Consider the following 12,849-nt stretch of genomic DNA (forward strand, 5'->3'; position numbering starts at 1 on the left):
TCCTCACTACTCACTCAGGAATTGAACTTGAACTCAAAGTCTTCTGCTCACAACAATTGTTACAATAAAATACTTAACTGTTGTACCACAGACACCAGTACTGGTAATGTTGCTGGGCAAATTTACATTAAATTAGTAAGGACCATAGGCCTACAACTTCGGTATTTGATGTTGATTTGAAGGAGCAAATAGTATGTGTTCCTTTTCGTACATTGGCAAAACCTGGCGGGTGAGCGGGGCAGGCTGTATAATAACGGGGTTTCACAATAAAATTGTGATTTATATATATATATATTTATATGTATCTTACATATTAAACATATCTACCAACATTTTATATAAGTACGTACATGTAGGCATATTAATGTACAGATGGACAGAGAGTGGACAGATGGAAGCAGTAGACAGAGAGAGAAAGAGGACGAACAGAGACAACGAACGAGAGAGATTAAATGGAGACAGTAGTTCTGAAGACTGACGATGTATACTGAACAAGCTGTTACTACTGGTTATGAAACAAGTATTCTGAGCATTTTAAGAAAGCCTACTGCCAGCTACAGCATAAAGATTAACCTTCTAACTTCTAAAATTCTAGAAGCAAAAGCTTGTCGACTTGATCTATATCAGTCGCTGTGCATCAAACTAACAACCCCCCCCCCCAAAAAAAAACCCAACAACAACAAACAAAAAAACTGGATAAAACAGAAACAAACGAGAAAAATCAAGATTTTATGCTTTATTGATCCAGAACCATTGAGAAGCAAGGTATTGTCACATGTTATAACTTACTTAATGGTGAAGGTAACATACAGAATCTGTCAGGAAACATGGTACAATGAATGGCAAAAAATAATGACATGAGTCATGGAGATACATACCATACAAAAGATGTTCTTCCAGACGCTTTAAAAGAAAATCCTATGTACTTTGCCTCACCATGAATGATATTACAACATACACAGCATTTCATTGCAAAACTGGAAGCGCCAGCAAAAAATCATTTCTCAAAATTTGTGGCATTGGTGGCCTAGTGGTTACGCTCTCGTCAGGGGCCCGACGTTGTGTCCTTGGGAAAGCCACTTTGCACAAATTTTCCTCACTTCACCCAGGTGGAAATGGGTACCCGGCTATAGACAGTGAACGATTTTGTCAGTTTGATAGTGTTTGAGTGTGTGAAATCGGCAGCTTGCACTGTATGCTTCCGTGGAAGCCGAGAATGTTTCTGAGTGTTCTCAGAGGGTCTGCTGGGGTAATAATAGTTGTAAAGCGCATAGAGCACGCTCTTGAGCATGGAATGCGCTATATAAATGCAATTATCATATCATCATCATTATAATCAAAGTTCATGACATGAGTTAAACTCCCGTCCGTTTCTATTTGCATTAAAATTTCGTCAAAGACTACTGCACAGGAATGGCTTTAGGTGCAACATATTTGTTTATAATTTTATCCGACTCAAAATACTGTGGACTCCATTTAAATCGAAATCGTCACGACCGCTGGATTTTTTTCCCTGTTAGCATAATTTTGAGCTAGCTCAAATGGTTGACCTTGTGCCCAGATCCAGAGTCAAAACAGAGATCACAGAGGGGTTGGTGCTATGTCTCATAGGAACAGAATATGTTCAGCTGTGAATACTGAGGTTGTTGTGACGTAAATCATAGATCATTTCTTTTTTGATTTTACAATTTTAAAAAAAAGTGATATTACAAAAAAGTTACATTATCAGTCATAGGTCAGATTTATATGATAATGACAATGACAGCCCCCCCCCCCCCTCCCCCCACTCAAAGAATGCAAATAGCAAATAACAACAGATAAAAACACCTGAAAACCAAATATAAACAATAATTTGATTTGAAAGCAGTAAAATGCACAGTAGTTCACAAAGCACGACCATGACCCAAAATTAGAGAAGCTCAAAAACATAAATGCGAATTCTTATTTGTAGCATAGCTCCACTTCAAACCAAACAATCTCTTCCTGAAAAATCAGCTCAAGTCAACATCAATTTGGTCCACCTTACCCCATGTAATTACACACATAATTCCCGTGTACTGTGAAAGTATGTCTCTAAACTGTAAACTTTCTGTTCCAAATTTAATGCTACGAACCTGAGCAAACCCATGAGTGTGCACTACCATTACCCTTCTCCGGACCAAATAGAGCTAGGCCTACATGGAGAAGCCTCATTGTTCAGAGGTGTAAATGTTGCAGATGACCTACAAGTACAAGTCCTATAAGTTAAAGGGACCAATTCTCAACAAAGGGAGAAGTATGAACTAGTAGAACTGAAAAAAACCCCCAAACAACCAAGAGTATAAATACGGATATATTACAAATGTGCAGTTCTTTACCTGGTGACTATAAATTTAACAGGGATTGAGAAAATCAAGAACAGAAAGTTAGTTTTAGTAGAGGTTTTACGGCGCTCGCAATTGCATAAGGTCATACGAGCGCCAGAAGATTAGAGGTGTTACAAGAGAGATACAAACATAAACATGAACAGAAATTCAGATGAAGTTCCTCACCTAAGACTGAAAACCACCCCCCCTTTCCCCTTTTGACTTACTAACAAGTGTTTTCATACTAATGATACTGAATCAAATCAAAAGACTTTATGACTCATCAATAAATCAAACATAAATATCTTTTGAACTTTTTGTGTTCAGATTTTCAAGTTGCCCAAAACTTTTTGTGCTGAGGATCTTCATCAGCAGATTTTACTGCAGCAAAACTGTAAGCTTATGGTTTTTACACGGCTGAACAACAAAAATGAAAAGACCACCTTACCAGTGAGCGATAGACAAAAAAAAAAAAAAATCGAACAAGGGTGGACATTTAAAATCAAATTGTAGTAAAACTAAAAGGGTAGTCAGTATCATATTAATGGGCATTAATATTTTCCAGAAATAGAATAGGACAATACGTACAACACAATTTACATCATTTAGGAGGCAGGCTTCCCATCCCGACTGTCGGGACTTACCTGGGCTGAGAAGGACAAATCCCAGCAGAAAGACTGAGATACTCAATAAAAATGTTCTCCAAACTTGGGTCTCTTGCGTATGTGATAGTGAAGTGACTAACTGTTACACCTCAGACACTGGTAGGGCCTACCAGAAAAAATGGAAATTTTAAATTGTATAGATTTAATACTGAAAGGTTATCTATGAGGTGGGACCTCTCAAATTTAACGTCCATCTCTGACACTACTGACAGGACTGAGTCAAATGTGTGGAAAGCCTGAAAATCTAAAAAAAACACCAAAAAACAACCCAAGTCCACAACGCCCCTTTGATGGTATGAACCAGCGTCATCTGCTCTCTGCTCCCCAGTCCAGCATGATAATGCCATGATATTTGATACAAACTAAACTAATAGCATGCCCAGAAAAAGTGATAAATCAATCCAAAACACTCACCAAAACACTCACAGTAAAGTAAAAGTAAAAGGCAAGTTATTTATACCTCTGCAATTAAGGTAAGGTAAAGGTAGTGCACAAGAATTTTAGCCTAAATTAAGTGTTTCAGGTTCTAATCTACTGCTAACCTCTGTTGAGTTGAAGAACAAAGGCAACAAAATGTACTATTTCACTCTCACAGCTGTTCCCCTCTCATGTAATTCCAGGAAGAAAAGAATCTCATGAGCCAAAGTGATCAAGTACTGCTGCTACAGTCACGAAAACCTGAGACAAAAGTGGTCATTACTTTGGTTGGAGCTTTGTCATTAAAGACCGTGAACATATAATATTGCTCATCCAATAATAAAATACAGTAAAAAAAAACAACCCTTGGTATAGGGTAGAGTCGGGTAACTTCGCCAGTCGTGAGTCGAGTAACTTCGCCACCCCCGTTTACCCTTTCTTAAATAAAATGGAATAACCTATCACCCCTATTCTAATTAGGCAAACATTTTATGCCAATGAGAAGCAGGGATCCTTGGCTTAATCTATATATAACTAATCACAGCCTTTGTTACAGTTTTGATGTCACTATCGTGATGTCATACGCGTCTCTTCGCTGTCAGCTCTACAATTCGCGCCCCTTTCTATGAATCTTCTTCATAGAGCCTACACATCTTAGCTTACTCATTCTGCATTTAATTCTTATTACTAATTATCATCCATATTTTCTATGTTCTTCCATTGATTCCATTTATTTAAATGCTTTATTATCTCTACGTAGAGGTCTTTAATTGTTATTTCAATCAATTCAACTAAATAAATACATTTGACTAAGGCTACCAATTGTCGGGTAAATTCGCTACGGCCAACGGGTAACTTCGCCAGTATTGTAAAGTTGCAATTATCTTGATCTTTTGTCAGTAACTTTGTTGTAATCTTTAACAATCATTTCTTTATTATTGTGAAATCAATAACTAACATTATTTCACAGTATTCAGTATTACATTTCGGTTTCTCATTTCCTAAATTGCAATTTTTTGTTACTAAAATTGTTGTAACCTTTACTAACACTGTTCCTTACAATTATCTTAAATTTTTGTTACTGACATTGTTGTAATATTTACTAGCCTAACACTGTTGTAATATAACAATCATTTGTTTATTATTCTGAAATCAACTACTAACATTATTTCATTATTATTTCTAGTAATTTTGCAAAGTCTAGATCTACCCGTTCACTATGCCAACACAGTCAAAACATTTGTACGGCAAATATGACAGAGAGGATCTGGTTAAAGCCTTTGATGCAGTTGCCAATGGGATGAGCTGTTCAGGGGCAGCTCGTCAATTCGGCATTCCCAGGAAGACCCTTGCCGATGTTTCAGGAGGATCGAAGCTGGAAAGAAGAGCTGGGAGAGAGAGAAGCATCCCCGAAGCCATTGAAAACGAAATAGTAGATAAGGTCATCGCTGCTGCGGCTGCTGGATTCCCTATCACCAAGCAGCAATATTTACTGAAAGTAGGACCAGTTGTCAGCAAGCTGCACCTGAAGACCCCCTTTACAAATGGAGTTCCTGGAAAGGATTACTAGTTGCAGTTAAAGAAAAGGCGACCTGATATTGCCATTCGCACTCCGGAGAACTGCTCATCAAGCAGATTAGCTATGATGAAGAGGGAGGTGGTACACCAGATATTTTGAAGATCTGCACAAGACCATAACTGAGTTGGGATGGCAAGAGAAGCCAGCACAGATCTGGAACTGCGATGAAACGGGCCTCACATTCTGCCCGGATGCTTCAAAGGTTCTGGCTGCAAAACGAGCCCGGAATGTAGTGACCAGGTGCAGTCCACCCAAAGACAACATTACCACCTTGGTGTGTGTTATCGCCGTAGGTTCTGCCATGCCCCCTATGTGCGTCGTGAAGGGCAAAACGAACAGGTCCATCCATTCCTTTGCCATTCAGGACAGCCCAGAAGGCACCATTTGGGCCTATCAAAAAAATGGGTGGATGAACGACGACATAGGGGTGCAATGGTTTCAGCAAGTTTTCCTCCCCAACCGTGGAGACTCAAGGCCTCAATTGTTGATCCTAGACTCTCACCACAGCCATGAGGTCCTGGAACTTCTCGAGATGGCGAAGGAACAGTTGGTCCATGTTCTGGCTCTCCCCCCTCACACCACCCATATGCTCCAACCTCTGGATCGGGTGGTATTTAAACCATTTAAGACAGCCTACAGACGCCACTGCACAGAGTTTTTAACTGCCAATCCAGGGAAAACCATCAATAAAGTGACATGGCCAAGCCTTCTTTTCAAAACCTGGATGTCAACTTTGAAGCCAGAGTAGATACAAAAGTCTTTCGAAGCTACTGGAATCTACCCTGTAGACAGGACAAGAATACCTGAATCGGCTTTCTTGCCAGGAGATGCTTATAGTATAGGGCTGCAGTTGCAACAGCATCATCGTCATCAACAAAATCTGAACCTGCAGCAACGCCAACACCATGTCCCATGGAAATGGAAGAGGAAACTATTGATGATGTTGGGGACGTCTTGACGATATCAATGGATGAAATAGGAAATCTTGATTTCTTCAACTTCACAGTTAACGTCGAAGGAGAAGATGTCCAAATTAATGATATTGTCAATGAATCAGAGGAATCATCACCAACCGTCACTGACACTCAGCCAGAAACCAACCCAACTCAACTCCCGGAGGCAAACTGGAACCAAACCGTGAATGAAATTTTTGGCATTGCTTCCCAGTCCCTAGGAAACACAACCACTCGGAAATCAAGAGCGATTCCATCGCACAGACTATTAACGTCTGAACAAGTGCTCCAGGAGAAACAAGAGGCAGCAGAAAAAAAGGAAAGGAAAAAAAAAGAAAAGAGAGAGAGAGAGGAAGGAGAAAGCACTGCAGAAGAAGATTGAAAAGACTATTAATAATGCTGATAAATAGATAAATTAGCCTATCTGATGATGATGTAAATAAAATATTATTTTGTGATCTCCTGTATCTATGTCGTAAAAAACTGTTCCATTTTTATTTGACTTAATAAAAAAAGCGAATCATTTTTCTAAAACCCCACTGACTTCCGCCATGCCCCCAAAAAAAAAAAAAATTTTTTAAAATGAAAAAACAACAACACAAAAACAACAGATAAAATGGCATTGAGGGGTGGCAAATTTACCCGATCGGGGAGGCGAATTTACCTCCAGGCTGGCGAATTTACCCGTCATGACCTATCCTAATAAAAAATGCGATATCTTTACAGTACGAAGGCAAAGCATTTAAAAGGAAGGCAGAGAGGGCATTTTGATTGGCCAATATTAGGCCTATGTGTGTTTCGTTCGTATCAAACGAATTGACTGCATCACACAGAGATTCTTCACAGTCAGTGAACGAAGGTAGCGAAGTTACCCGACTCTACCCTAACAAGTTCTTTCCAGACCCAAGATCTCGAACGTCATAGCCGTGGTATGTAGGCCTACCAGTACTAGGCAAACAATAAAGGTGGTCACAGGGAAGGTTACTCAGTAAAATTCATTCACTTTATCCACACCCTCATATTAGGGCAGACAGACATCAACCATTATAAATGATTGCGAAAAGTGTGAATCTTTGGATTTTGAGGGTTTTACCGTTGGTTTCTGTTATTTTGTTTTGACGTTTTTCTTTATTTCAAATCCAAGTGATATAGACTTCATACAATGCAGAAGGAATATGAACAAGGTGGGGGTGGAAATTATGACGGTGATGATGCTGCTGAGCAATAAAAAAACTGACCTCCTTGCACCACATCAACATATGTTACAGCGAAAAGTATGTTTTACCAGGTATGATTTAGACTTAGCTTTTAAAGAGTAAAAAATACTCTAAATGGGACTTGGATCTTAAGAAAGTTATAGCCGAGAGTACGGTATACTGAGGTTTTTCTGTACGTCACATCCTGTACTTAAGATATCACAAAGAACTCACAAAAACAATTTTCAATTCATAAATTGAACACAATTACAGTTCAACAACAAAAGAAAATTCCAGAACTTGAAAAATCATCTTTGCCTGAGAAATTCCAAATGCAAAAGCAGAAAAGATCTCCGGCCCCTGCCCTCGGCAGCACTTTTAAAATTTTGTTTTGAGCGCTCTGTTAAATGCTTGAGCCCGTGGGCCACGACTGTCTGTACAGAGCAGTGATAGCCCCGACCAACACAAAGGGAGAGTGAGTGCAGAGAGCGTAGTGTTGTGTCCAGTGACAGGAACAGAGCGGTCAGACCTACTGTTGTGATGCTTTTGTTGTACAGAAGATTGACCACCTCCAGCTGAGTGCTATACTTGGCCATCTCCAGCAATGCCAAATCTCCAAACACAGGATGCGAAGCTTTGGGTGTACTCGATAGGCTGAGTGTTCTGAGACTGGGACAAAATCTGACGAGAGTGATGACAGTCTCATCATCCAGGCCCGTGCTGTCATCCAGTGCTACCAGCGTTAAATCTGGGCACTCTCTAAACAGAGCTTGTAGGCTCTTGCTGGAACATGTGCAGTTCTTAAGAGACAGTTTGCGGAGGTGGCAGTGGAAAGCTTTGACAGGAATGGGGCAAGGGAGCGAAGACACAATGCTGTAGTCAAACAGGGTGCCAGTAGTGGCATCACTTAATTTGGGTCTTTGCTGCGTCTTTAGACCGTCGAGTAAATCAAAGTAATCCACATCTTCAGAGCATTGCATCACATCCATTAAAGGAATATCTTCCTCACAGCTCACTGTCTCATCCGGAAAAAGATCTGCAGCCTGGTCCTCCAAAGCTGTGAGATCAATGGATAGCTCATCCGAAGAGGAGGGAGATGGAGTTCGAGATTTAGATTTAGAGAGAGTCCGCAGATTGAAATCAAAGACCGCTTCTTCCAGTTTGGAGCATTTTTTGAACAATCCCAGAAGTTCATTACACTCTACATCTACCTCAATAAAATTTACTTTTTTCAAACATAATGAATAATTGGACAAGGACCTTACAGACTTGCTGGTCAGACGTCGGCACTGTGTGAAGTTGACATCTTCTAGATATGGACATTGCTTGGACAAATGCATTACACTTATATCGTCAATGTTGGAGCATGGAGCATGAAGCTTTCGGAGGTCATGGCACTTATCTGTTATTAAATTCAGCTCTGAACCACAAAGAGAATTGTCCCTCTCCAGCATATCAAATATCTGTCCTTCATTGTGAACACTACTCCTCTCAAAGGTAAGTTCTTTTAGAAGAGGGCAACAGTCTCCTATTGCTTTACAGTCTTCCATACTAACATTGTGGCCACTGACAGTTAACTCTAGCAATAATGGGAAATAAGGGAGCACAAAACTTAGATATGGCCCTCTAGCTTGTCTGTCTGACAAAACCAGCTCAGTGATTTGATGGGAATCTGTTTTCAAATACTGAAATGCATTTTCCGTTATCTGAGAAGACCAAGTGAAACCAGCCCTCTTGAGATTTAGACAATGCTTGGTGAACTCCTGTACCACATCGTTGTCTAAGTGACACCACACTGTGTCTATTTCCACCACCTCCAGTAGAGGGCAGTGTTTCGGGACCATCATCAAAGCCGCTTTGAGTGGAGCACGATCAACGTGGCGGGAGAGAGCAAACTCCCACTCAACAGACCGAAAGTCGTGAAATATTAATTTCTTCAGGTTAGGAAGGTGGATAGCTTCTTTCATTGCCTGACAAAAAGGAATGTCAGTAAATGACAGAATGAGCTCTTCAATGTCGGAGTTGGCTGTGAGTCCTACAGACAGACTTCGAGAGTTAACGGAACTGTAGGAATAGTCTAAGCTTTTCAAGTTGGGGAAACTGACTTTGTTTTTATGTCTGATGGCTGAGCCAAAAAGTTCAAAAACATCTTCTTCTAAGGCAAGGTCGCCAAACATGAGCCTTGTCAGACTTTGCTGGATTGTTTCTAGTAAACATTTTACACCTTCTGAAGTTTTATGGGGATTATATCCACACTTGAACACCGACAGATCTAAGTCTAACCACAACGATGCATCATGGGACAGGCGATACCATCTCCAGCACGTGCGACGGACACTGATGATCAATGACGGCTGCGGAAGTTTGGAGAAAATGCACAACAGCACTTCATCCGGGAGATTTTCCATCACGCTGGGGAGACATAAAATACATTATCATTAGACTTCAAGAAAAGGCAAAGCACTAATTCAACCGAGTTAAAGTTAAAGTATTCAACTTAACATGATCCAGCACAGGAAAAGTTTTAAGCACACTAAAAAAATCGTACAATGTGTAACGGAGGAGCTAAAGGTTACAGACACTTTGAGGTTCGCAACTGAAATTGAAAAAGGAAGATTTTCTGAACATTTTACTTTTTATTCCTTCAAAATTAGTCAATTACAACCTGAATAGCACCCACTTGAATAAGACATGGGTCTGGCTGAATAAAAAACCAGATGGAGCATAAAGTTAAAAGGCCACTTGGACTAGAAGAGAAGTGGAGGACCAAATAAATTGCACAAGTAACCTAGTAACAAAAAAGAATGATCTTCCAGGTTCACCAAACAAATACTGACACTGACAATTTGGTTTAGAATTACATGCAATCCTCGTTTAAAATATTATGTCAAAATGTCTGTAAGAAACTTGAACCTGAGAATCGAGGTTGAGCTGATTAACGATGGTGTATCTGCGATTGTAATTTCCGATAGGACCTTCTTTTGTAAGCTACCATATTCACAAAGTGATATAAAAATCATAAAAAAATCACATACTTATCATTAATGTTGATCACTTTTGACCTCGTCACTAGACTAAGAAAATTAATTGTTCTTAACTCTTTGAAACCATGTATTACAGTTTGTTGTGTGTTTGGCTGGTGTTTACCTGTTACAGAATCAAACAATATAAAATGGAAAATTTTATAGCCATTTAATCTTTTATGTGTATATATAAATATACAAAAAAGATAAACACACTGAAATAACATACAGTGCGTCCCACTTTTAACAGTTTTAGTAATATCAGGATTGCGGAATTTCTCAGGAATATTGAAAAAAACACCATCTTTATAGATTTATAAGATATGTCTTCATTGTTTAGATGCTGACTCACTGATCTGGTGTTTCACCACACACACACACACAAACACACACACGCAACATGCAAGTATGCACATCCATACACACAATGCTTGCACTCGCTAACACGCATTATATGATATTTGAACAAATATAATCATTAACAATAATAATCTTTAAGCTAGAAACACATAATCCAGACCTGCCACTATTGACCCCCCCCCCCCCCCCCCCCCCCCCCCAGGATCTCAGTGGGAAAAATATCGGGATTTGGTGAAAAATTATCGGGACCAATGACAAATCACCAAGGAGACAGCCAAGCTGACTGAAAAATTTTCCATGGGTTTCCATAAATAGATCCACGTGTATACCTGTATAATATGCCCTTGGTGTGTGGGTGTGTCTGCGTGTGTGTGTGTTATTTAAAAAAATCCTGACATATCACGTCTAGTACTCCTAGTCCAAATGTCGCCCCCTTCCACTATAAGTCTCGAAAGGCGCATTAGCTAGTGTGCACAAACTTAAGTTGCCCTCTCAATGGACGGTCCCTGACACACGACAAACACACCCTGAAACAGTTTTACTGATGAGTCTTGAAGACGGACACGACTAGACAGAACTTGAATAAAGCTTGTTTTGAAAGTAACAGCAGAATTATATGGATAATATTGATCATATGCATGCCGAAATTGAAACAATTATTAAACCATCATCGGAGAATTCTGAGTGGAAACAAAAGCGAAAGTAAATCTTCAGAATGTCCCAAGTCAGAAAGCCAGATCGATACTACTTCCATTATAGTTAGTTATAGTTGAAATAACATGTGCGAGCAAAGATCCAACACAACTTTGGGCAAGTCAACTACTAAATCTGGCATCGATATTTGGGAAAATAGTGCTCAGAGTTCTGACAAAAAGTCTAACGGGTGCTTCTTGCGACAGAGAAGAAAGCAGAGTAAGTTTTTTTAGCAAACTCCGGCGCAACCGACGGCACAAAAAAAGCAGGATACATGCCATCGGAATCGAGAAAATCAGGATGACTGAGACTTGAGGCAAAAAATTGGGATATCCCGATTAAATCGGGATGAGTGGCAGGTCTGCATAATCAGTATTCTGATAGTAATCGATGGTATTTTTATAGCACACTTTAAAACTAAAGGTCAGAGAAATTATGTTACAAGATGATCAAGTTTAAAATCTATCACTATCAGTACTATCATCCTATAGGTGAGTACATCAATAGGACATTGATGCGTTTAGATTAGAATAGATACACACTGAACAAATGAACCCAATCTGCACAATCTGGTTCTGGGCAACTAATGGTGGTGCCAATGTACATTACAATCAAACTGATCTTCCATGTTTGCAAACAAAAGATTTCACTCCGCAATGCATCTGTTGTTTTGTTTTTTATAACATAATCAAATGTTGTCCAAGAAAATCAAATGTGTTTGATTTTTAAGGATTTGATCAAATTGTGCAAATTATACGGTAATTTTAGCCCCTGCATGAAGGAAAACCTGAGCGTAAAATGCAGATTTGATGAATATTGAACTGTCGTGTATACTGGCTAATACCATACTCATTATTAATGACAGTGGAGCATGCTGAAAATAATGATCTAATGTGTTTGATAGACGGGCCCTCGGTAAAAAGTACAAAACAGACGCCAACTGCTGCCCATTGAACCTGAACATGTACTTGGCTTTATTTTCCTGACAAGAGAAATCTACAGGAACACCATAGAGCCCACACGCCCACTTTGGATGTCGCCTTGCTAACAACATGGAGGAGCCAATAATCATGAAAAATTTAAACGTATCAATACAGTGGACCTTGGATGCAATGAGACTCCTGCTTCAATCAGAGAAATACAGATTTCCCCAGCTTTTTTTTGTACTTTGTGTATTTGTTTAAACACCTCAGATCCAACAAGATAGGAAAATGCTAACCTTGGCTGTAACGAGATAATTTAAAAGTTCAGATCGAGAAGTCTGAAGACAACAATCCTGGATTTAACGACTCAGTCTGAAATGGCCATAGCCTACGGTTACGGTTGCCGGCAGTTATTGGAAAGCAAAGATTTAATTTTGGAGAGAGAGAGAGAGAGAGAGAGAGAGAGAGAGAGGGAGAGAGAGAGAGAGAGAGAGAGAGTCTAATAACATGGACATCCAAACTAAACTATTGAAAGGAACATAACATAATATTATCAGTGGCTATTTTACGACAATAAAACGCCGCTCCCGCGATATGTAGATCTAGTGGGAGTGCTTAAAAACATTTTCCTTAGAATTGTTGAGTGAAAAATCATCCTCGAGTCTTCATCAACAACAGCAAAAAAGGAAAAACAG

The 12,849-nt window shown here is 39.5% G+C and overlaps 1 protein-coding gene across 3 annotated transcripts in view; it reads right to left on the bottom strand.

Annotated features, from left to right (window-relative positions):
- Positions 1-7,054: 7,054 nt before the first annotated feature.
- The window catches only part of LOC101858116, a 14,408-nt gene continuing 8,613 nt past the window's right edge, over positions 7,055-12,849 (bottom strand). For all 3 annotated transcript variants that reach the window (XM_005102359.3, XM_005102357.3, XM_005102358.3), the window contains one exon: positions 7,055-9,567. In XM_005102359.3, the coding sequence (XP_005102416.1) occupies positions 7,464-9,563 (2,100 nt within the window). In that variant the 5' untranslated portion in view covers positions 9,564-9,567 and the 3' untranslated portion in view covers positions 7,055-7,463. The remainder of the gene's footprint in view (positions 9,568-12,849) is intronic.

Source organism: Aplysia californica, unplaced genomic scaffold (genome assembly GCF_000002075.1).
Source record: "Aplysia californica isolate F4 #8 unplaced genomic scaffold, AplCal3.0 scaffold00322, whole genome shotgun sequence".
Classification (NCBI taxonomy): Eukaryota; Metazoa; Mollusca; class Gastropoda; order Aplysiida; family Aplysiidae; genus Aplysia; species Aplysia californica.